General features: G+C 36.1%; 1 protein-coding gene across 1 annotated transcript in view; it reads right to left on the bottom strand.

Annotated features, from left to right (window-relative positions):
- Nucleotides 1-22,288, bottom strand: part of LOC149776692 (protein FAM117B-like) — a 91,032-nt gene that overhangs the window by 25,640 nt on the left and 43,104 nt on the right. Inside the window, exon 3 of the mRNA XM_089941228.1 lies at nucleotides 12,211-12,336. Coding sequence (XP_089797354.1) covers nucleotides 12,211-12,336 — 126 coding nt within the window. The remainder of the gene's footprint in view (nucleotides 1-12,210; nucleotides 12,337-22,288) is intronic.

Here is a 22,288-nt window from a genome sequence, read left to right as displayed (position 1 = left end):
GCAACTGGTGAGGCATCTCAGTGTTTATTCAAGTTAAAGTAAGCAAAATATGACAAGATGGTTATAAATTTAAAACTGTACATACCCTAACAAAAATGCCATCTTTGATTTAACCTCTGTTAAGAATTAGTGATGAGTAAGATCACAGAAGTTCTGAAAGTGATGAAGATACTGATTTTGAAATGTAGGTGTTATAAGAACTTGCTAATTCTATGATATATATATTCTTAATGATGCAAAAAATAAGACAAATACAATGCATTTCTCATTTTTAACTACATATATATACTGTATATTGTTGTTGTTGTTGTTGTGGGGTTTAACACCATTTTTCGGGGGCCCCGAGTGGCCGAGTGGTCTAAAGCGCTCACCGTTCCGGATCACTGCCATCTCACCTCTGTCTGCGTGGGTTCGAGTCCAAGGCTCGGCTAGCATGGGTACGTGGGAAAGCCTGCCAGTAGCTTCTCGTGGGTCGGTGGTTCTTCCCTGGGTTTGCCAGGTTTCTTCCTCCACCAGTTATACTGGCCGCCATGTATAGCCTATCTTGTGCTGAAAAATGGCATTAAACCTTAGTTCAACAACAGCAATAATAACACCATTTTTCAGGTGGAGGAAGAACCCGGGAAAACCTCGGAAAGAACCACTGACCCACGAGAAGCTACTGGCAAGCTTTCTCACATACCCACATTGGCTGAATCCGAGACTCGAACCAGCTCCGACAGAGGTGAGATGGCTGTGATCCGTAACGGAGAGCGCTTTAGGCCATTCGGCCACTCGGGGCCCCTATTTATACTGCTTAAAGTTAGTCTAAGGTTATTATAATGAAACATAAGCTTTCTGATTTTCATGTAGGCCACTGAAACTTAGTTTGGCCAGTGCATTTTGAAAGTTTGCTGGACCAGTGGGCCATTGACTTAAAAATTAAATGTGCCAGCAGATTTAGGTCAACAAAGATTGTTCTACTGATTACTCCTAACAAAATGTGTAGATCAAGATCTGTTGGTGCAATATGTTACAGCAGATCTGTGTCTATGCAGTTTGCATTGGACTCTACTTATAAGCTAATGTATATGATAACGGTTATTATAGTAATACAGTTATTTCCAGAACTATTTTTATTTTGACAGCCAAACAAAAATGCTTCCATTCTCACCAACAGTACAAGTCTTGTACAAACTCAAGTACAAAATCTTGATCACTGATGTTACTGTTGTGCCACCAGTGACAGAGTGATATGTACTTCAGTCCTACCACTTTCCAATGCAGATGAGACAATTAATAAAGGTATAAGTGTGTGGTGAAAGTAGTGGTGTGTGTGATTTGGATTTTTAACATAGCTTTAACAATTTTTCAGTCATACTGCTACGATGTCTGCAGTGTGGCAGTTTATAGTGATTCCTAGCACTGGGGCATCATGTCACAGACATGTAGCATGATGTCCCACCCAGTCACATTATCATGACATCAGGCTGACCAGTCCTAACACTAACCTCTTAATGCTGAGCGACAAGCGAGGCAGCTGTCAGTACCATTTTTGTAACTCTTTGGTATGACTCGGCCAGGGTACAAACCCCCGATCTCTTGCATTTGAGGCAGACACTCTAACCACTAGGTCACTGGAGCATTGTGGTGAAAGGAGTTAATACATGTACTTATAAGGTATTATTATTGGGTTAAATATAGCTATTTCAAGTGGAATGGTATTTGTGTGTGTGTGTGTGTGTGTGTGATTTGGATTTTTAATGTAGCTGATGCTAAGCCTATGATGTTAAAGCCCAATGCTTGATGTTAAGCCCATGATTGATGCTAAGCCTATGATGTTAAAGCCCAATGCTTGATGTTAAGCCTATGCTTGATGCTAAAGCCCAATGCTTGATGCTAAGCCTATGCTTGATTTTAAAGCTCATACTTGATGCTAAAGCGGATGTTTGATGCTAAGCATATGCTTGATGTTAAAGCCCAATGCTTGATGTTAAGCCCATGCATGATGCTAAGCCTATGCTTGATGTTAAAGCCCAATGCTTGATGTTAAGCCCAATGCTTGATGTTAAAGCCCAATGCTTGATGCTAAGCTTATGCTTGATGTTAAAGCCCAATGCTTGATGTTAAGCCCAATGCTTGAATGCTAAGCCCATGCTTGATGTTAAAGCCCAATGATTGATGTTAAGCCCATGATTGATGTTAAAGCCCATGCTTGATGTTAAAGCTCATACCTGATGCTAAAGCCCATGCTTGATGTTAAAGCCCAATGATTGATGTTAAGCCCATGCTTGATGTTAAGCCCATGCTTGATGCTAAACCCATGCTTGATGTTAAGCCCATGCTTGATGTTAAAGCCCAATGATTGATGTTAAGCCCATGCTTGATATTAAGCCCATGCTTGATGCAAAACCCATGCTTGATGCCAAGCCCATGCTTGATGTTAAAGCCCAATGATTGATGCTAAGCCTATGCTTGGTGTTAAAGCCCAATGCTTGATGTTAAGCCCATGCTTGATGCTAAACCCATGCTTGATATTAAGCCCATGCTTGATGTTAAAGCCCAATGATTGATGTTAAGCCCATGCTTGATGTTAAGCCCATGCTTGATGCTAAACCCATGCTTGATGCCAAGCCCATGCTTGATGTTAAAGCCCAATGATTGATGTTAAGCCCATGCTTGATTCCAAGCCTATGCTTGATGGTAAAGCCCAATGCTTGAATGCTAAACCCATGCTTGATGTTAAAGCCCAATGATTGATGTTAAGCCCATGCTTGATGCTAAACCCATGCTTGATGCCAAGCTTATGCTTGATGTTAAAGCCCAATGATTGATGTTAAGCCCATGCTTGATGTTAAGCCCATGCTTGATGCTAAGCCTATGCTTGATGATAAAGCCCAATGCTTGAATGCTAAGCCCATGCTTGATGTTAAAGCCCAATGATTGATGTTAAGCCCATGCTTGATGTTAAAGCCCATGCTTGATGTTAAAGCTCATACTTGATGCTAAAGCCCATGCTTGATGCCAAGCCCATGCTTTATGTTAAAGCCCAATGATTGATGTTAAGCCCATGCTTGATGTTAAGCCCATGCTTGATGCTAAACCCATGCTTGATGTTAAGCCCATGCTTGATGCCAAGCCCATGCTTGATGTTAAGCCCAATGCTTGATGCTAAACCCATGCTTGATGTTAAAGCCCAATGCTTGACGCTAAGCCCATGCTTGATGTAAAGCCCATACTTCAATTAAGCAAATGCCCCACTTTTACCAAATCTTGGCAAATATTTATTAAAAATATCTTTGATTATAAGCCCACCTCCTACTTATTGACAAAACATTATGCTAGCCTTCTGCTGGATCCAATGTCTTACTACGGAAGAAATAACAAACTCTGATTATAAGCCCATCTCCAACTTTTTGACAAGTTTATTAGGCTGGCCTCATTGTATTGTCATTAGAGAAATACAGTATTTTGTCTAATAATAAACAAACCCCCTACTTTTCGACAAATTCATTATGGTATCATCGGGGGGGGGGGGGAGAAATGGTGACTGACAATAAGCATACCCACCTTACATTCTGAAAAATTGATCAGGCTGGCCACAGTCTTATCAGGGGAGAAATAATGTACTTTGTCTGATGATCAACCCATACCTGACACTTTGATAAATTCATATTCTGACCCCTAAGGTTTAAGTAATGGAAAAGCACTGTGCTGTAAATATATTTAAGGACGCAAACTAGTTTTCAGTAAATTATTATACCTGTGACAATTTTATAATGAAAAAGGTGTACATTTTCCATGATTACCCTGATGGACAGTTCTAGATATGTATAAGTGGTCAGATCATAGTAGACACTGTATTACAAGCACCATATTATACCAAGGCTGCAACGCTTATGAATGGGCAGATGGTCTGAATGATCCATAATTTGAAAATTCCTGTCAGCAGCTATTCATGCCACAGCACTAATTCTTTTAATTTTGCTGATCAGTTATTTGCTAACATTGTATGCTGCAATATGCTCAAATTAAAGATTGGCTAAAATTTTGAGATGCTATAATAAAGTGATTTACTGCACCTAAGAGTATGCTCTGTTGAGTACAGCGTGGCCACAATTTTCCAATAGTGAATTTTCAAGCTCTACCTACTAACCTACAACCTCTCAGTAAATCCTTGCCTATGACTACTAAAGCCAGCATCATAATGATGTAGGCAACATATGTCTAACACAGCACAAATACCGAAGAAAAGGCAGGCAACTAAAATCCATTTAGAAAATTTGTCATCGCATAATATAATGGGCCAATATCGAATTTGAACTGGCAAATGAATGTAAACTTTCTGCCTACAGTGTTGCACTCTGAGCAAGACCAAGAGAGCATTCTCCACTCCAAAAAGTCAGCATCTCCCTTAAATTGAACAAAACTGAACAGTGTTGCCTACTGTGTTAGACATTAAATGTTTGCACCCTTTTGACTTGTTATATTTTCAAACTTGTACCATTCTTTGTGTCAACTACTTGGACTCTAAGCCTGTTGTGCTTTTGAATCAGAATGGTTAGACACCAAGGCAGTTTTCATGGTATTCATACAAATTCACATCATCTTTTTTTTTTCCATTCAATTTACATGAAACCTTTATAGTAAAAGTTACACGGGTCAAGTATGCACTTTTACTCATTTTAAATTAAATATAAATGGTTCTTTTAAAAAATTTACGCTAATTTTCTTTAACCAAAGTCTCTTCAATCCTGATTAATGAATGCTTTGCACCTTAGCTGTCATCAAGGAACTTGCACACAAATATTATCGACCGCTATGGTCTTTTACAATGGTGACTTAAAAGTTGAATGCATTGAGCATTAAAATGTTATCGCATTTAAGCCAGAAGAATCTTTGTGAAGGGTTATGGAGGGGTATTCTGCCATAATTCTATGCATGTATTTTCTAATCTTCCTTGATGCATTATTGTAAATGACAGCTTGGGCTTGCAAGTGCTACTTTCATAATTCTTATGGAAAGGAGTTCGAATAACTTGCAATCAACCATTTACAGCTTGGATCAATGAAAAATAGAAAATTCATGACTAGAATTATGAATGTAGCACTTGCAAGCAGCCACTGACAATAATGCAGAAGGAAAATAGCACTTGCAAACTGCCACGAACAATTGGCATCAATGAATTTACAACATACATAGATAGAATTATGAAAGTAGCACTTGCAAGCAGCCATTTACAATAATGCATCAAGGAAGATTAGGAAATGCACATATATAATTATGGAAGAAATCCCCCTCCATAAAGAGTCACTTCGACCTTTCTTCTTTTCTCCCCCTAGCCCATGGCAGTGTTGAAACTTGAATGGCTAGAATTTATGACTGAGTGAGATTTGACCAAGGGCATTGCTACACTGTCCTGAGAATTTAAACAATTGAGCTACCAACCATAACCGCTTGCTAGAGTTGTCATGCTGTTGTTGTTGTTGTTGTAGGGTTTAATGTCATTTTTCAGCACAAGATAGGCTATACATGGCGGCGAGTATAGTTGGTGGAGGAAGAATCCTGGAAAACCCCGGGAAGAACCACCGACCCATGAGAAGCTACTGGCAGGCTTTCTCACGTACCAACGTTAGCCGAGGTTGAGACTCGAACTCATGCAGACAGAGGTGAGATGGCAGTGATCCGTAATGGTGAGCGCTTTAGACCACTCGGCCACTCGGGGCCCCAGAGTTGTTATGCAATTTACCTTTTAATTTTACAGTTATTAGTTATTGGTAGAATTGATTGCATGCGATCCAAAATTTCATATGTGTAGGATTTCATAGGGTTATATGAAATAATTTCCTTTGTCTGTTATGACAATACTGATTATCATGAGTCAACAATAATTACCTATTTATATTTGATTTTGTAATGCTTAAATAATCTTGTAGGTTAGAGATTGCTGAGAGTTAGAATTTGTGAATTTCATGCAATAGTAATTGAACATGTAGTAGCATAGGTAAAAGAATACGGTAATGTTCAACAGATGCTCATGTGGTAATTTATGACCTGTCACTGTGAAGTGAGGGTAACGTTCTACCATACTAAGTCAGAATTTATGCAGTGTGTGGATAGCTAGTATGCTTCTGAGTAACGAAGTGGGGGAATTTTATGTAGGAAGTGGTACAGAGATTTAGGGGTAATTTTGTCCTTTAAGGAACCGCTTTCTGGGCGAGAAACAGGACAGTACGAAGACAGAAGCCCAAAGAAAGAAAAAAAGGACAAGGTCAGAATAAAAGACTAGGAAGTCCAGGAAGGGCTGAAGCTTAGAGAATAGGAAGTCAAGGAAATAGGAAGATGTTGATAAATGTACGGTCAAAGGAGGAAGGTGATACAAATCGATCGTGGACATTGAGCTCTTTCCACCACTCGTTATTATAATGAAATAAATCCAAATTGCACAATGCTATTAACTTCTGTTAACATAATTTAGACTGAATTAGAATTGCCACATTTAATTTGTTTTGATTAAATTTGTTATTTTTCTTGTCTAAGGGGCTCGTACTGCTTTATTTCTTGCCAGTATTCTTGCTCAGTTCTCTGTTGAAATTCTATTCTTTTTTCACTCCCACTGGGCTATAACATCAAGGAGGTCATCCTCTAAATAACGCCAGTCAAATCCAATTAACCACTCCTCTTACTAAGAGGGTGACGTTACAGTGGCCATGTATTAAACTTGAGTGAAGAAAAGAGCATGTCGAGTGGAATCATCACAATATAGGTTAGTACAAATTTGTTTATCAATATGTGTAGCTTACACTGTGACATCACAGCATGCAACTTTCAATCAAGATTGTATTGGATGACACTTGTAGTCGATCTCATCCAAAAATCTCCACATAATTTGACGTTAATTTTCTCATAGGAAATTCTTGGGGCGTGTAAATAATGAATTTCCTAAGTATCAAAATGAAGTGAATACTTGCTAACTAAAGGTACCGATATGTAGAATCAAATTCGAAGAAAAAAAATGCCACCCATTACTGAAACAGTCGGACTTGAACGCCTACATGACCTGTGTGACTAATACTACAGTAGATACTAAGAAGCAAACTGTTTCATTATATAACAATATTTTGATAGAAAATGACAAGCACACAAGCAGATGTAGCTATCTCAACTTGGCAATATTTCAAGTTTATCTCTTGCTAATAAATGCTGTCAAGTTTGCTTAAAGGTCATTTCACTACATACAGCCAATTAAGTCCCAGATCTGCTGTCACATAATTTGGTGACATATCTTGATTTATGCTGTCTGATAGAAATAATCAGCAGAACAAACATAGAGACCTTGATCTGCAAGTACATTATACTATGGCAGATATGGGTCAATATTGTCTGTTGTTAGACTCTACTTGTAAGCTAGTATATAGTGTGCATGTTCTGCTACATTACTGAAAAGATTTTGATACATGCAGCTGAGGTTAACTTTTCTTTTTACTCTTCATTCTCCACTCTCTAATACTTTAAGATTAGTTTTGATTATGATGTATTTCATCATATTGAACCTCTACTCATTTTTGTTTTATCTTCCAATTAGTATTAGCTACTGGATGGCATCTGAACATAATTGAAAGTCACTTCACTATTTTGGTTTCTTTACTGAATATAATTAATATTTTTGACATGTGACAAAGAGAATATTACATCTGTGCTCATTATATATCAACTGTAAAAAACTTGTTGAGTAATTTGAATCTCTTACTTGCCTAGCCTCACAAAAGATATAAATATTAAATGTTTATTGGAAATAAGTATTAACGTGAGATCCATGCACTATTCTTTCAGTACAGCATATTTTTTTTAACTGTCTCTCTTAAATCTAGAATGTGTTTGATTTCAATCAATTCTCTTTCATCAAAATATTCACATTCCATGTGCTTTAGGATACAAAGCCCTTCATTTTATAAAAGGATATTACCTGTGTCAGCTTTATCCTGTATTGATCTGTCTTGCACTTCTAAATCTGGAGTATATGATACAGTAAACATAACACTGCATCAGATCAATCTAAACTGGACATGGGCTTGCACAATAAATACCGTATTTAGTCCAATTTAAGCACCCTTTTCTGACTGGCTCCAGTCCAACAGACCTTTCTAACCTCACCCATGGGTACACACCAGCAAGATACTTATGCTCCTCTTTTGACACTCGTATTCTCATTATTCCCACTATGAAAATGAGGTCATCTGGACAATGTTCTTTGCATACCAGGGCCCAGCAACATGGAATGAATTGCACAAAGAACTTAGACACAAAGACACAGTGATCTCATTCAAGGGCTCTCTTAAAACTCATCTATTTTGACTGCAAGAACCGACTTCAAAACCTAATAATGTTTCCTTACCTTAAATATTTTCAGCATGTTTTCTGTTTTCTAATTTTATGGTTTTTGTAATCATATCATTATATATGTTTATTTAGGTGCTGTCTAATATTGTAAAGCACTTAGAGCTTCTAAAGATTAGGCACTATACAAAGTCATTATTATTATTATTATTATTATTACTCTAGTTTAAGTCAGGTCCAAATACACACAAAAACCGCAAAGTCCGTTATCTTGTCACATAATGTTCCAGCAGATCAGGGTCTATGTTTGTTCTACTGATTAGTTTTAACAAACTGGACAGACCTTGATCTGTTGGCACATTTTGTAGCTATAGATCTGGGTCTATACAGTTTGCAGTTGCATCCGACTTACACGCTGGTAATCAGCAGGAAGTACATTAATGAACTTGTCTGAAATAATATAATATAATAGTATAAGCATAAATTTCAAGCGTTATCAAAATCAATCCTATATATTGCCTCCAGAATGCTAGCAAGCTAATCAGCCAGTCAGGCACAGAGTCAGCAAATTACACTGTAGTATGTGTGGATCTTGTTCATTGCTAAATTCACTGGAGATGTAAATGATGTTAGCATACATTCTAACTTTAATCCAATCCAGATCAGAAGTATGGCCTCCAGAGTGTTAACATCGTCAGTCAATCATATGGAATATTTACTCCTTAAAACCAGTGCATTTTACTCACTATCAAACCATTCCAACCTCGTGCTGATGCAAGCTTATACATGAACTTTAAGTTGATCAAAATCTGATCAGAAATATGGCTTCTAGAAGATTTAACTGAGCCAATCAGATGCAAAATGACATTATTAGTATGCTTGGATCTTGCTCTGAAACTGTGAGATTTTAATGATATAAGCATATATTGCAAGCTTGCTCAAAACTGGCTCAAAAATACGGTTTCCAGGATGGTAACAAATCAGCTGCAAGGTGACCTGATTAGAATGTGTGGAACTTACTTATTACTGAACTTGTCTGAAATTTTAGTGATATATGCTTATATTCCAAGTTTGATTATAATTGGATCAGAAATATGGTCCCCAGAGTGGTAACAAACTCAACCAGTCAGATTACCTCATTAGTATAAGATGATCTTGCTTTTTATCAAACCCATCAAAGATCTTGATGATATAAACTCATACTGCAAGTCTATCAAATTCAGATCAGAAATATGGCTTCAATGAGGGAAAGAAGCTCAGCCAATCAGATGCAAGATCACCTGATTAGTATGCATGGGTTCAAATCCTGCTACTAGACATGGGAATCATAAATTCCATAATTGCTGAACATTCCGCACCCACAGGACTATATATTGACCAATGTTTTGTGTGTCTGGGTTTAATGGTGAGGGAGGCATTCAAGGATATTATACATATATATCCATATACATGTTAACATTTATACTATGGACAGACTGCAACACAATATCCCCATGCTTCTTTGGAAGCAGTCATAAAAACAAGAAAATGCATTTCCAGCCCATTCCTGAATTTTTGTTTATTTGGTGTGTGTGTGTGTGTGTGTGTGTGTGTCTGTGTGTGTGTGTGTCTGATTTGGATTTTTAATGTAGCTTTAACAATTTTTCAGTCATATTGCTATGATGTCTGCAGTGTTGCAGTTTATAGTGATATCTAGCACTGGGACATCATGCCACAGATATGTAGCATAATGTCCCACCCAGTCACTTTATTCTGACGCCAGGCTGACAAGTCCTAACACTAACCTCTTAATGCAGAGAACCTAGCGAGGCAGCTGTTAGTACCAATTTTCTATGTCTTTCGTATGACTAGGCCCAAGTTTGAACCCTCAACCTCCTGCATCCGACGCAGATGCTCTAACCATAAAGCCACCGTAGCAGTTCTATGTAAGATGTATCCATATGCCTAGTATCAGGACTTTGTGCCAATTGTACTTAAGAAATGGACCATATTATTGAATTAAAAAACTTGAACATTAAGCTTAATTTCGAAAGGGGACAGATGGACATGTACATGACAACCAAAGTGATCATTTTGTCAGGCTTCTGCCAACACAGGTCTTCAAAAACATTCATATGATTTTTACACATTTTACCATGCCATAATGTACCAAATTATTGGGTAATAACTGATCTGAAATTTGGGACATACTTGATGTATAAAATTCATAACCATCACTTATGCAGTTCTAAAGGTACTGTAAAATTATCACCACAGGATATATTAAGTATAGCATTCAAATACTGCTGTTTATCATAAATTTCACCTTTCTTCCAATGTAGCTAATGTCTGGAAAATAACTATCTATATAAACCTGTCTTTGAAATAATGAAGATGTTAGGTTTAAATGGCATTTAAATATTCAGTTTAAAATTAAGAGGTGAAACTCTGAATCCAGTCAACAAAATCACTCACAATTACATTCTTTTTTGGGAGTTCTCCAAAAGTAGTGATGTGATACATTAGACAAATTCCATTAGTGATGGATCTAATAACAACAACATTCGCATAATCGCATATTGTTCACAAACCGATTTGAGATGGAATGAAGAGAGGCAGGACAGCTTTGAGAAGAAAAAGCATACATAACTGAAAATAAGACTCGGATTAATATTGGAGACCAGCTGGGGTGCTGGAATAATTTGAAGATCAGGCCTGAGCTGAAGACCATCCAGATATATATTGGTGGCACTATTTCTTATATTTACAACAATGATGTTATTAAACCTTGCCTTACCAGCTTTCAACTGAGATTGGCTGACCTGCTGACGTCACCAATCAACACTGGATCCATATTATCTGGATTTAATGGAACCCAATGGTGATGAGGCCAACATCTTTCATGATTCAGTATTATTCAGATGATTTGGCACATACAACTCTTTGTATGTAATGGTGGCATAGGGGTTTTAAGGTCAAACCATTCAATCTTCAACTGGAGATTTCCTTCTTGCTAGGATATTTGTTCACTTTTTAATCTTAACACAATTTTGTTTTTCAAATGATATGATTGAAAGATATACTTTTATTTTTTTCAACAGACTGAAGCAAGATGTTTTTTTTAACACTATTTGGGAACCAGAAATTTTGTTTAAAAAAATATCCCAGGCCTCCTCCTGAACTTGGTGAAAATAAAATGGTATCTCTTATATATGGAGGTTTCTGATAAGGTAGACTTTTATGCAATTTCTTGACGTAGAATACTTGTATCATTGACAAAGAAGTTTCTCCCCCTTATATACCCTAAATCTGATTCCTTTTTCTGTGTGATGGAGGGGAGTGGAGGCACTGAAAGTTTCTTTCAAAGTGGGAATGCTTTTTTTTCTTACCTCAAGATAATTTTCATCAAATAATATAGCGACAACATTATGTACTTTTTTCTATCAAGCATAGCAAAAATATTTTTCAAGCTCAAAAACATCCCAGGTGCCCCTTCCTTAAAAATTAAAGCTGTCAGTTCTGAAGGATTTTGATAAAAAATCCTGCTATTCTATACTAGAATGGAAAACCGCCAAACCCCAAAACAGAATCTTACAACTGAAATTGACAGGCTGATAGATGAATCAAACAAGTGTCCTGAATTCAAGGTCATTGGGTATGGTGATATGTAGAGTATGTTGGTTAATAGATTATGGTACTCATCTCGTTTCTAAATGCAGATCCATCAACTGTAATTATTGATCCTCTAGTAGAAAACATGCCAATAGATTTTTCAAAACACTGAGTGCCTTGGACTTTCAAAATTTTTAAATGTGAGTCCCTGAAAAGTGAGATGAGGATGCAAGTTTTCTGCCACAGGGAACACTCTGATTTTACTCTAATATACATAAGTGTAATTATCCATGCATCACTTACTGCTAACTGGCCCTGGTCACCATGGCCGAAAGATGCAGATCTACGGTGGGTCTTCTTCTTTTCCGAAGGTTTTTTCTTGGCCTGCTTGTACACAGATGTGAGGGAATCCAAATCTTCCTGCAGCGTCTGTACCAGCAATGGAGGAAGCAAGTATTAGTAATCAATGAAATACAAAATACAGGCAATTAAATCAACGCTTCAACTGTGTAGTGGAGGTGTAATTCACAGGATATGCACTTCACCGAAATTATTATTAAAAACAGTAAAGTGTAACATGATCAGAATACAGTGGTCCTTTGCTAAATTCTTGTTAAATCCCAGATATCACAAACATTTAGCCTGGTGTATAATCCCAGACAGCACAAAGTCCTAGTCTGGTGTTTACATAGTTGGTTATATAAAATACTTCACTGTAACAAAATGATTTGTATGCACTCCAGATTCATTGTTATGAGTGTAATTGAGTACAGTCTCCTGACTGTTCATTTAGATACTTAATTAACTGATAGGCAGTATAGGCAGATAAACATGGAAACAGTGTGGAATACAGATATGTCACTTGCTGAAACTAATAAATTAATGCAGTGATTTATGTGGTAGGCAAACTGGATAGAGCATTCTTTTGGAAAATTCTAAGATAAGCTAAAAAATTTCATTAATTGCTAGAAGTGGAACAGTACTGGAGATCAGTAGTGAAAATGATGCCCCTTATAACTAATTCTATTTTAAAATGTGTGCTAGTCAAGGAAATAAATAGATAAATACACTATTTTAAAAAATAAATATCTTCAATAACAAGTCCTTGATAATAAATTTATTAACAGTTATTCAATATCATAAAAACTCCTTTACAAGATTGGGCTTGAGGGGTTTTGTTTCTTTCCTCTTTTCCAGTCTATTAAACTGACATAAAGAGATAACAAGGCATGAAAAATAACTGTCCACATTTATAATCTGCATCTAAAATTGTATCCAATGTTGGGGACCTCTCTCATGACAAAGCCCTGGCTAATGAAACACTTAAGTGCTGTTGTAGGGTGTAACGCCATTTTTCAGTACAAGATAGGCTATAGATGGAAGCCAGTATAACTGGTGGAGGAAGAACCCTGGAAAACCCCAGGAAGAACCACAGACACATGATAAGCTACTGGCAGGCTTTCTCATGTACCCATGCTAGCTGAGCCTGAGACTCAAACCCATGCAGACAGAGGTGAGATGGCAGTGATCCAGAGTGCTTTAGACCACTCGGCCACCCAACACTTAAGTGCAACATACTCAGACACAAAATTTATTCAATTTTAAATAGCCTGAAAACAAGTTATGCCCAATGAATTTCTGGAATAACCTTTGACTGGTGGGTGTAAAAATGTATGAAACTAAATCAACAATGAGAACATTTTCAAGTTGAACATTTATTACAGAGATTAATGAAAACAGGAAAAAATGAAAGGATATGATAAAATATTTTATGAGAGTGTGTATGTGTGTAATGTATGTATGTATGTATGTATGTATGCATGCATGTATGTTCTTCTTTCTTCACGCTATTCTCTTTTACCTTTCCCTCATTTTAATATTTCAAAGTTTAACTGACTGAAACTTTTATGCAAAAGACAAAACACATGTAGAACAAAAGACTGTAATGTAGTCCGTGCTATACATATATATGCAATTTTACAATGTAACAGATGGACTAATATCTTTCTAAATAAACATCTTAATCTATGTTTGCTTGATGTGCTGGTAAAATTAATTTTAAAGACATTACTCATGAACATGATTCAGTGGTACAATAAAAATTTACCCTCTGCCTAAGTTTTAAACCACCAGTTATATTTTCTATCTACCTAAGTGTAACATGCAAGCAACAGTATACACTTATGGCCTGGCATAGTCTGACAGTCCTCAATGAGCCTGGAGATCAGTCTATGCTGTTTGTTGTATTGTATTCAGTGTAATGCCCACACTTTGCAATTATGAAATTATTATTTTTGTGGATTAGATCTCATCATAACAGGTGCAGATCAACAATATTATAAATACTGCCCCTATCATGAGCATATATATAGTAGCACAAGAGTTAACTCCCTTTATCAATGCTGACAGTTCTCCACACTGGAAGTGACTTGTCTCACAATCAATAAAATATATGTAAGATTCCTTTATGAAACTGCTTTAACCCAATAAGTTAATTGGTACCATGACATCAGACATGCAAAGTGCCATGTTTAAAAAAATCATGATATTCCAGGCAGGTAGCAATCGCTTCCCTCCCAAATGGCATGATGAAATATGAGAAACTGAGTCTATTAAAGGCATTTTTGTTTACATGACCCAAAATGTGGGATGTGTGTTTATTAAATACTTACAGATATAGCTTGTTGTTGTTTTTCTTTTGCTTTTTTTTTTTTTTTGGTGGGTAAGGTGGGGTTGGGTTTAACAGCATTTTAACACATTAATGTCATGCTGAGGAAATGGGAGCTATTAGTGCCCTTCCTTTAAAGGAGACACTAATGCAGCTGCCCTGAGATGAGATTATGCATAATAATGTAATTAAAATTAGTGAATAACACAGACCCGGATCCATTGGTACATTAAACTCAATGCAGATCTTGGTCACTGCTGTTTACAGTTCATTATACACATAACCAATTCAGTCAACTAGCATTCCTTTAATTAACCTCAAAGTGAAGAAATCTTTGATCTCTCAATTAAGTTCCCAATACTGATGATTCTGACCAAAGCAAGAATACAATTTTCAAGTCCTTTGTAAAGATGGAGTTTTTAGTCAGTGGCAATTAACTACACAAATTTTGGATGTACACACTATTTCAGAGTTAGTGGCATAACTACACAATTTTTGGATGTACACGCTATTGCAGGTCTTGGGGAGTTGTCCTAACATAAAAAAACAAAGTATCTTCATTCTTCTACATTATACAAATGTGTATGTCTGTGAACAAGCTTTTTAGGCCATGGTATCAACATTGGTTAGATCATAACTTTCACCTACAAATCCCAGTCAACTTTAATTTCCCACTTGTACAAAATTTTAGGCAAATTTTATTCAGGAAAATTCTGTAAACTAAAGTGCCATCCTCCGCTTGAAACAAAAAGGATGCAGTTCCAAAAATGCTTGTAATTTTTGACAGGTGATAAACAGATAATTCAAACAAAAGAACAGTTTCTGTCTGCCAAAAATATCATTCCATCTTCAAGCACATATATCAATTAGTAGAATTTACCATTAGTCCAATGCGCTTCAAAAGAAACTGGTATTTTGTAGTATTCTCACTATACCATAGTTTGGAACTCAATGCAGTTAGGAAACCATTTACTTATTACCATGCATTCAACTGGATTGTTTTTTTAAAAACCCTCCCCCCAATACATATACATCCAATCGAAAACAAGTTATGGACACCAACTACTGCAAAATAACGACCTGTATAAAATTGAAATCCATCTATGGCAGTATGCTTTCTGTCAAATTTTAGTTAATTTCTGCTTACCTACTTTTTAAAAAATTGTTTTGTATAATTTCAGCAATAATGGCCATATTTGATGGCAAACTGCTATCATTTATAAAGATTTGAAAGATCTTACTTCTATTATAATTTCTGTAAAATTTGCTCAAATTCTATTCAGTTGTTTTTTGAGAAGTTGCATTAAGGTTTTTCTACTATTTAGTAATGGTGGCCATATTGGATGACTGATCACCATTCGCTGAACAAATTGAAGGCCTTGACGCCAGAATGCTCCATGTAAAATCAAGTGTTAACTGGTCAAGTGATTTTTAACATGTAAATAGTGGATGATGCACAACAGCTAACTAAAGGACCATATCATGAATTCAGTAAACAAATGCTGTCCAAATTTCTGTTTTCGACTTCTAAACTTCAAAGCAATGAAATAGCTCAGAGAAAGGTGTGTGCTAACTGATCCAGTTTGTATCTCCAGCTTTTGCAAGAGTCTGACAAATTGTCAGCATTTCTCCAAAACTGCATAATGGTAGACGGCAGCAAAAACATGATATAAGAAAGTACTTCCAGTGCTGTTGTAGATTTGTTGAACTTAAGTCACTAACATTGTCAAGCCTTGCACTTCTATAATAGTTTGTTGAGAATAGTTTATTCAAGGCAAGTAAAAGCTTTTAGTACTTGCTTGACTGAATGAGTGAACTTTAAGAGATTTTTCAACAAAGGAAACCTCAGAGCAGCCTGATTACAGAAGACCAGTTACAACAAGCCTGGTACAACCATCTTCTGAAGTGGATATGTAATATGGTGACAAGTGCCAGACTGTTGATATACTCTGTACAGTGTACTAAAAACGTCCAAAGACAATGATAACAAAGCTGGCAGAATTCCTGAATTTCGTTACTGATGCTGGAACAAAGCTGAACATAGATCAAGATAAGATCATGAACAATAAACATGACTCTTCTGACTTTTGATATTCTAAGTGAACAGAAAAACTTGAATCAAAAGACTGCTGCTATGAGATATCAGGTTCTCAAAGTTGATTTTCTGCCTATAAAGTGTAATGATCCATCAATACACCACCTGTCTTAAGAGAAGAGACTATATTTTGGGGTATACAAGGTGGTCCTTCAAGACAGGTTATACTGTAGTGACAACCAAAGGGGCTAAGACTTGGTATAACCAAGTCAAAATTTCTTCCTGGGGAAATGACAGTTATCCTAAAGCTAACTACTGTTAGAATGAATAAGCCAAAAACAAGACTGTCCTCAGGTTGGAATGGAACAAGGGCTCGAAAATTCCATTCATCAACTCTAATTTACAAGCAGTGACTGACAAAGGGTAAATAACTTTAACAAGACGTTAGTCCAAAATAGAAAAGTGTCATTTTAAACAGATTTAGTATTTTGTAAAGCCTAGGATGAATAAAACTGATGCATGTCTAGGAAAAGTTCCATGTCTCTTGCTATGCAAGACAAGTAGCCAACTGAAAATGTTTCAAGCCCAGTGAATGGCTAAAGATCACACATACATTACACTGTAAAAAGTGGAAGCCAGATAAACCTATGGTGTATATATAGCTAGATAGATACAGGAAGCTTGCAGCGAAGTAAACCTCAGAGACAATTATCAATCTCATCATCTTATGTGCATTCAGACCAGCTTTTGCTGTTAGCAAAAAACTAGCTTAAATAGCTTCTACTTTAGTGTTTGACATGCTGTGCTACATCACTTCCATTAAACACTGCTTGTCCAATTTAAAGACAGTTTATTCCTGCAAATTTACAACATGCTAAGTTTCACAACAACGTTTTGCATCAAAAGCACTTAGGTAGTAAGTAGCTATTTATCTCAGCTGGTTTTCAAGTTGATCTAATTTTCACAAAACAATTTGGCCTAGCTTATTTTCTAGTCTTTAAACACTTTGACCAAGTGTTGCAAAAGACCGACTAATAATGCCACTGCCGAAAAATTTCAACGTATTCTGCATGCTCATGATGTAATATGGCAAGATTAATTACATGCCCCCTACATTAGCAACAAACTTTATGGAATTCAGAACATGATTCAACAGGAAGATGTGGATGAGTTTGAGACCACTGCTGGCTCTAGATGAAATGAAGGATAGAGATTGGTTTACAATGCTCAAGAGGACCAATTTAATGCTGTACAATTTTCTGAAAGCAACAATTAAGAGGAGTTCAATGGCTTTTCTGAAACAGATTTTTCTTGACACTACGTTTGAATACTGCTTGTGCATGTGCTATATTACAGCTTAGATGTCCTGTAGATATTATTACTACTCTATGTGATGTTAGATGTGTGGATATTCATAGTACTATATTACATTTTCGATGTGGTGTAGAATTTGTATTGTATTCCATTTTAGATATGGTGTAGATATTATTAGTATTATATATATTATTATGTACCTGCCAGTTTTCCCCGACTCATCGATTTACTGGCGTCTGGACTACATAATGTTGCAGCATATTTTGACATCATTGTGTCAAGCAAAACCTGGTCAGAACCTAAAGCAAATCTATGTGCCTTGCTGCAACATATACGGGAAGATGGCCTTACAATAAAGCTGTCAAAGTGCGAGTTTGGAGTAGCTGAGATCGAATGCCTCAAGCATATCATTGGAGGAGGAAAAATTAAGAAATACGACAATTAAATTAAAGCAATGTGCAAGGTTTCCATTCTCCAAAATGAAAAAGGGAATACACTCATTTCTTGGAATGGTTGGATACTACAGAAAATTCCTTAAGAACTTTGCTGAAGTAGCAGTACCATTAACCTCTATGACACAGAAAGGAAGACCAAATATAGTTGTATGGACGGAAGAAGCCGTCCGATCTTTTAAAATGTTGAAGGATGCTCTTACTAAGACCCCAGTCCTTATTGCCCCGGATTTCAGCAGGGAATTCATCGTGCAGATGAATGCTAGTGACACAGCAACTGGTGCTGTGCTAAGCCAGACAATGGACAGTGAAGAACATGCAGTGGCCTATCTAAGCCGGAAACTTATTCCTCGAGAGCAGAAATACACAGCTATCAAGAAGGAATGTCTTGCGACTGTGTGGGTGATTGACATGGCTAAATCAAATGCAAAACAAGAATCAGTGTCCATTTAGATGGTGTTTGGCACTCCAGCCATACAACTTCATTATAAAGCACATGAGCGGCAAACAACATGGGAATGCAGATGGATTAAATGACAAAAGGTACTGGCGTCCCTAGTACACTTCAAAGGCACTGATAAACCTACTGGAATAGCTCAGTGTGTTCGGTTTTTGGAATCATACAGAATTTATGCGGATATAGATGGTAACCAATTTGTTGGATTTCCCCTATTCTAGATGGTCACTGATCGAATTCAATTCTATTTACAGAGGTTAACAGAAGTAACTCTAGGCTTTATGCATTTTAGTAGTAACGTAAGCTTTATGCAAGTTTTATAATTTTACTCAGACACCAAGCTAGCAAGTTATTTTTTAAAAAAATTATTGTACTGAAAACAAAGTTTCCTCTTAAAAAGGTAGGTATTATTACTATGATTGCCTGTATCAGATTCTAGCTATTCTTTCAGATGTAGTGTAGATATTATTACTACTATATTACATTTTAGATGTGATGTAACTATTTATTATTACAATATTGATGTGGTGTGTATATAATTATTACTGTATTAGATTGGTGTGTGTGTGTGTATTAGTTATACTGTATATCACATGTTAGATAGATATGGTGCGGATATCATTAGTACTGTAATATATTACTTTTTATTTGTGGTGTGTATTTTATTAGTACTGTGATTTATTACATTTTAGATGTGGTGGGGATATTGTTATGACTATTATCTTAAACTAAGAAAAAGAAAGAAGCAAACCCAAGAAGTTCAGTAAAATTCAGCAATTTATTTCAAGAGAATGCAAAGTGTTGTTGTTGTGGGGTTTAATGCCATTTTTCAGCACACGATAGGCTATGTATGGCGGCCAGTATTAATGGAGGAGGAAGAAACAAAGAAAACCCTGGGAAGAACCACCGACCCATGAGAAGCTACTGGCAAGCTTTCTCACGTACCCACAATGGTCGAATCCTAGACTTGAACCCACGCAAACAGAGGTGAGATGGCAGTGATCCATAATGGAGAGTGCTTTAGACCACCCCGGCCACTCGGAGCCTAATGCAAAGTGAAGATTCACAAGACACACTGAGTACTGTGAATTAATTCCAATATAATTCTAAATCTTCTATCACAAGTAAAAAAAAGTACAGAATGCTCCAAATGAATTCCAATAATCTTGACTGTCCTGATATATGAAGTCTTTGATGTGCTGATGTACCAAGTCTTAATATATCACACTGATATAATCCACAATGTGTTTGAATGAATTCGCAATACTCCCAAAGTAATATTTTAGTCCAAAGAGTCAATGAACACTTTGTAATTCCAATGAATAATTTAAACAATTCATCTCAAATTATATCGGAGCACAACTAAAATGTTCCCAGAGACTGATATGAAATAAGCAAGAATAAGCAATTATTTACCTAAACATTTATATACAACTGTCACCTGACCTGTGACAATAGATCTTCTTAAAAAACTAATGGAAAATTTCACTAACTTTAAAGCATGTTTAGGCCTTGAACTTAAATTTTAGTAAACATTTTGTTTACCACATAGAATCATAACAATAGTCAGGTAGGCCAAAACTCTACATAGGTCAAACAGACAATATAAATTAAATAAACATAATATTATTAGCAGTGTAATATATGGATATTATTATGACTATTTTACATTTTAGATGTGGTGTGGATGTTATTAGTACTGTTTACACTTTTATATGTTGTGTGGACATTATTAGTGCTGCACTATGTTGCGTTTCAGATGTGGTGTGGATATTATTAGTAGTATATTACTTGTTAGGTACAGTGTGGACATCATTAGTACTCTACTATATTCAGTTGAAACTTGCTTATATTTGATGCAAATTACCTAATGATAAGGAGCAAAGATAGAACTTTTGCAAGTGTGTGAACGGCCTTGAAGGGGGATATAGTGTGTCACTATACTGGCTAATTTTCATAGTGACTACAGTGAAATAAAATGGGAGAATATGTTTAATGTTCTCAAACAAATGAATTATGATTCTTACACTGGGATCTTAAGAACAGAAAATCTAATGTGATATTGTGTGCAAGCTATCACTGTATGACTTTCAATGCTTGAACTTGGTAAGTCTGACATCATGAGACTTTGCACTGAATGTGTAATATATGGAAGATGTAAACCCAATTTGGTCTGCAATCACCTTGGCCTCCATGAATTTCACGAAACAAACATTACTAATGAAACACTTCTTGAGATGAGATTTACAGTTTTGGATGTCAGTAAAACATTGTCTGCTGCAGAAAGTACCAAATATGGAAGAATGAGACAATACAGCCTCAGTAAATCTGGCTTCTCAGATGTCAATTACGAAACACTAGACTTGTCAGCTAATGAAATAATAAGAGTTCCCACATTGTGGTGAAATAACAAGACAAATCCTGCTCCAAAGAAATATCAATGGGTGGTTTTATTTTTTAATATTGTTTTGATTATGTTTTGATGACACTTAGGATAGCCACTGACACTCTGGTATGGTATAGTAAACCATTTTATGAATTTAATATTTAAATTTGTTTATTTCAATAAATGACAAAGAAGGAATTGCTTCCATTGGTACTGGCCATTATTTATGTAAGCATGGATGAGAAATTCTTTTGGATTTTTATCAACTTGGATGAGAAATTATGTCTCTTGCTCTACCTGGATGGAACAAATTTAGCAAAAGACATTTTGTTTCCCGACCAATCTGCATACATGACACCCTCCACCCCCCATGAAGTATAATGTAATTATTGTTATTATAAGTGACAAAAAGCATAATTCAGGCATAAAATTTGTAGTCTATATATTACATACCAGAATTACAGCATGTATAAAAATGATAGATTAATCTGCAGCTGGTCATAATTCTTGTCAAAAAATGCAAAGTCAATATGGATTAGAAATGTGTAGCTTTTTGCTGATCGATCGTGAACTGGAATTCTGCAGTGATCATGGTCACATTCTTAGAGTGCTGTATTACATTACTCTCATATTCTTCTTTTAAAGTTTGCTAAATGGTGTTTATTTGCCACTTTTTTCTGACCTGACATGTCTGGAAGTTTGAAAATATCCCTCTGCTCTAATATTTTCTATTATGTAACATCCACAACTCACACAGTAAAGTGCTCCACTTAACATCTGGCACCATTTTCTTTAAAAATATACACTGGTTCACTATCCAACTACCTTATCAATAAAAATAAATCTGTTAGGCAAATGTACTTCCGAAGAAACCAATGTCTTCTTGGAAATAGGGTCATATACAGTAAGTACTCTTATACTATTTTTATGCAGCAGTCACCTTTTTAAATGTATTCTCAATTTTATCAAAGTGGAATTAAAGAAATGACAATAACATGACAAAAACAACTTTTTACTGCTTTATTTTATTTTTTACTGTAGCAAAAAAGGGTAATCCATATGTAGTCCC

This window comes from Sinohyriopsis cumingii, chromosome 18, assembly GCF_028554795.1.
Source record: "Sinohyriopsis cumingii isolate HCF-2022 chromosome 18, ASM2855479v2, whole genome shotgun sequence".
Lineage (NCBI taxonomy): Eukaryota > Metazoa > Mollusca > Bivalvia > Unionida > Unionidae > Sinohyriopsis > Sinohyriopsis cumingii.
The sequence above is the reverse complement of the archived record's forward strand: the minus strand, read 5'-3'. Positions and strand labels throughout refer to the sequence as shown.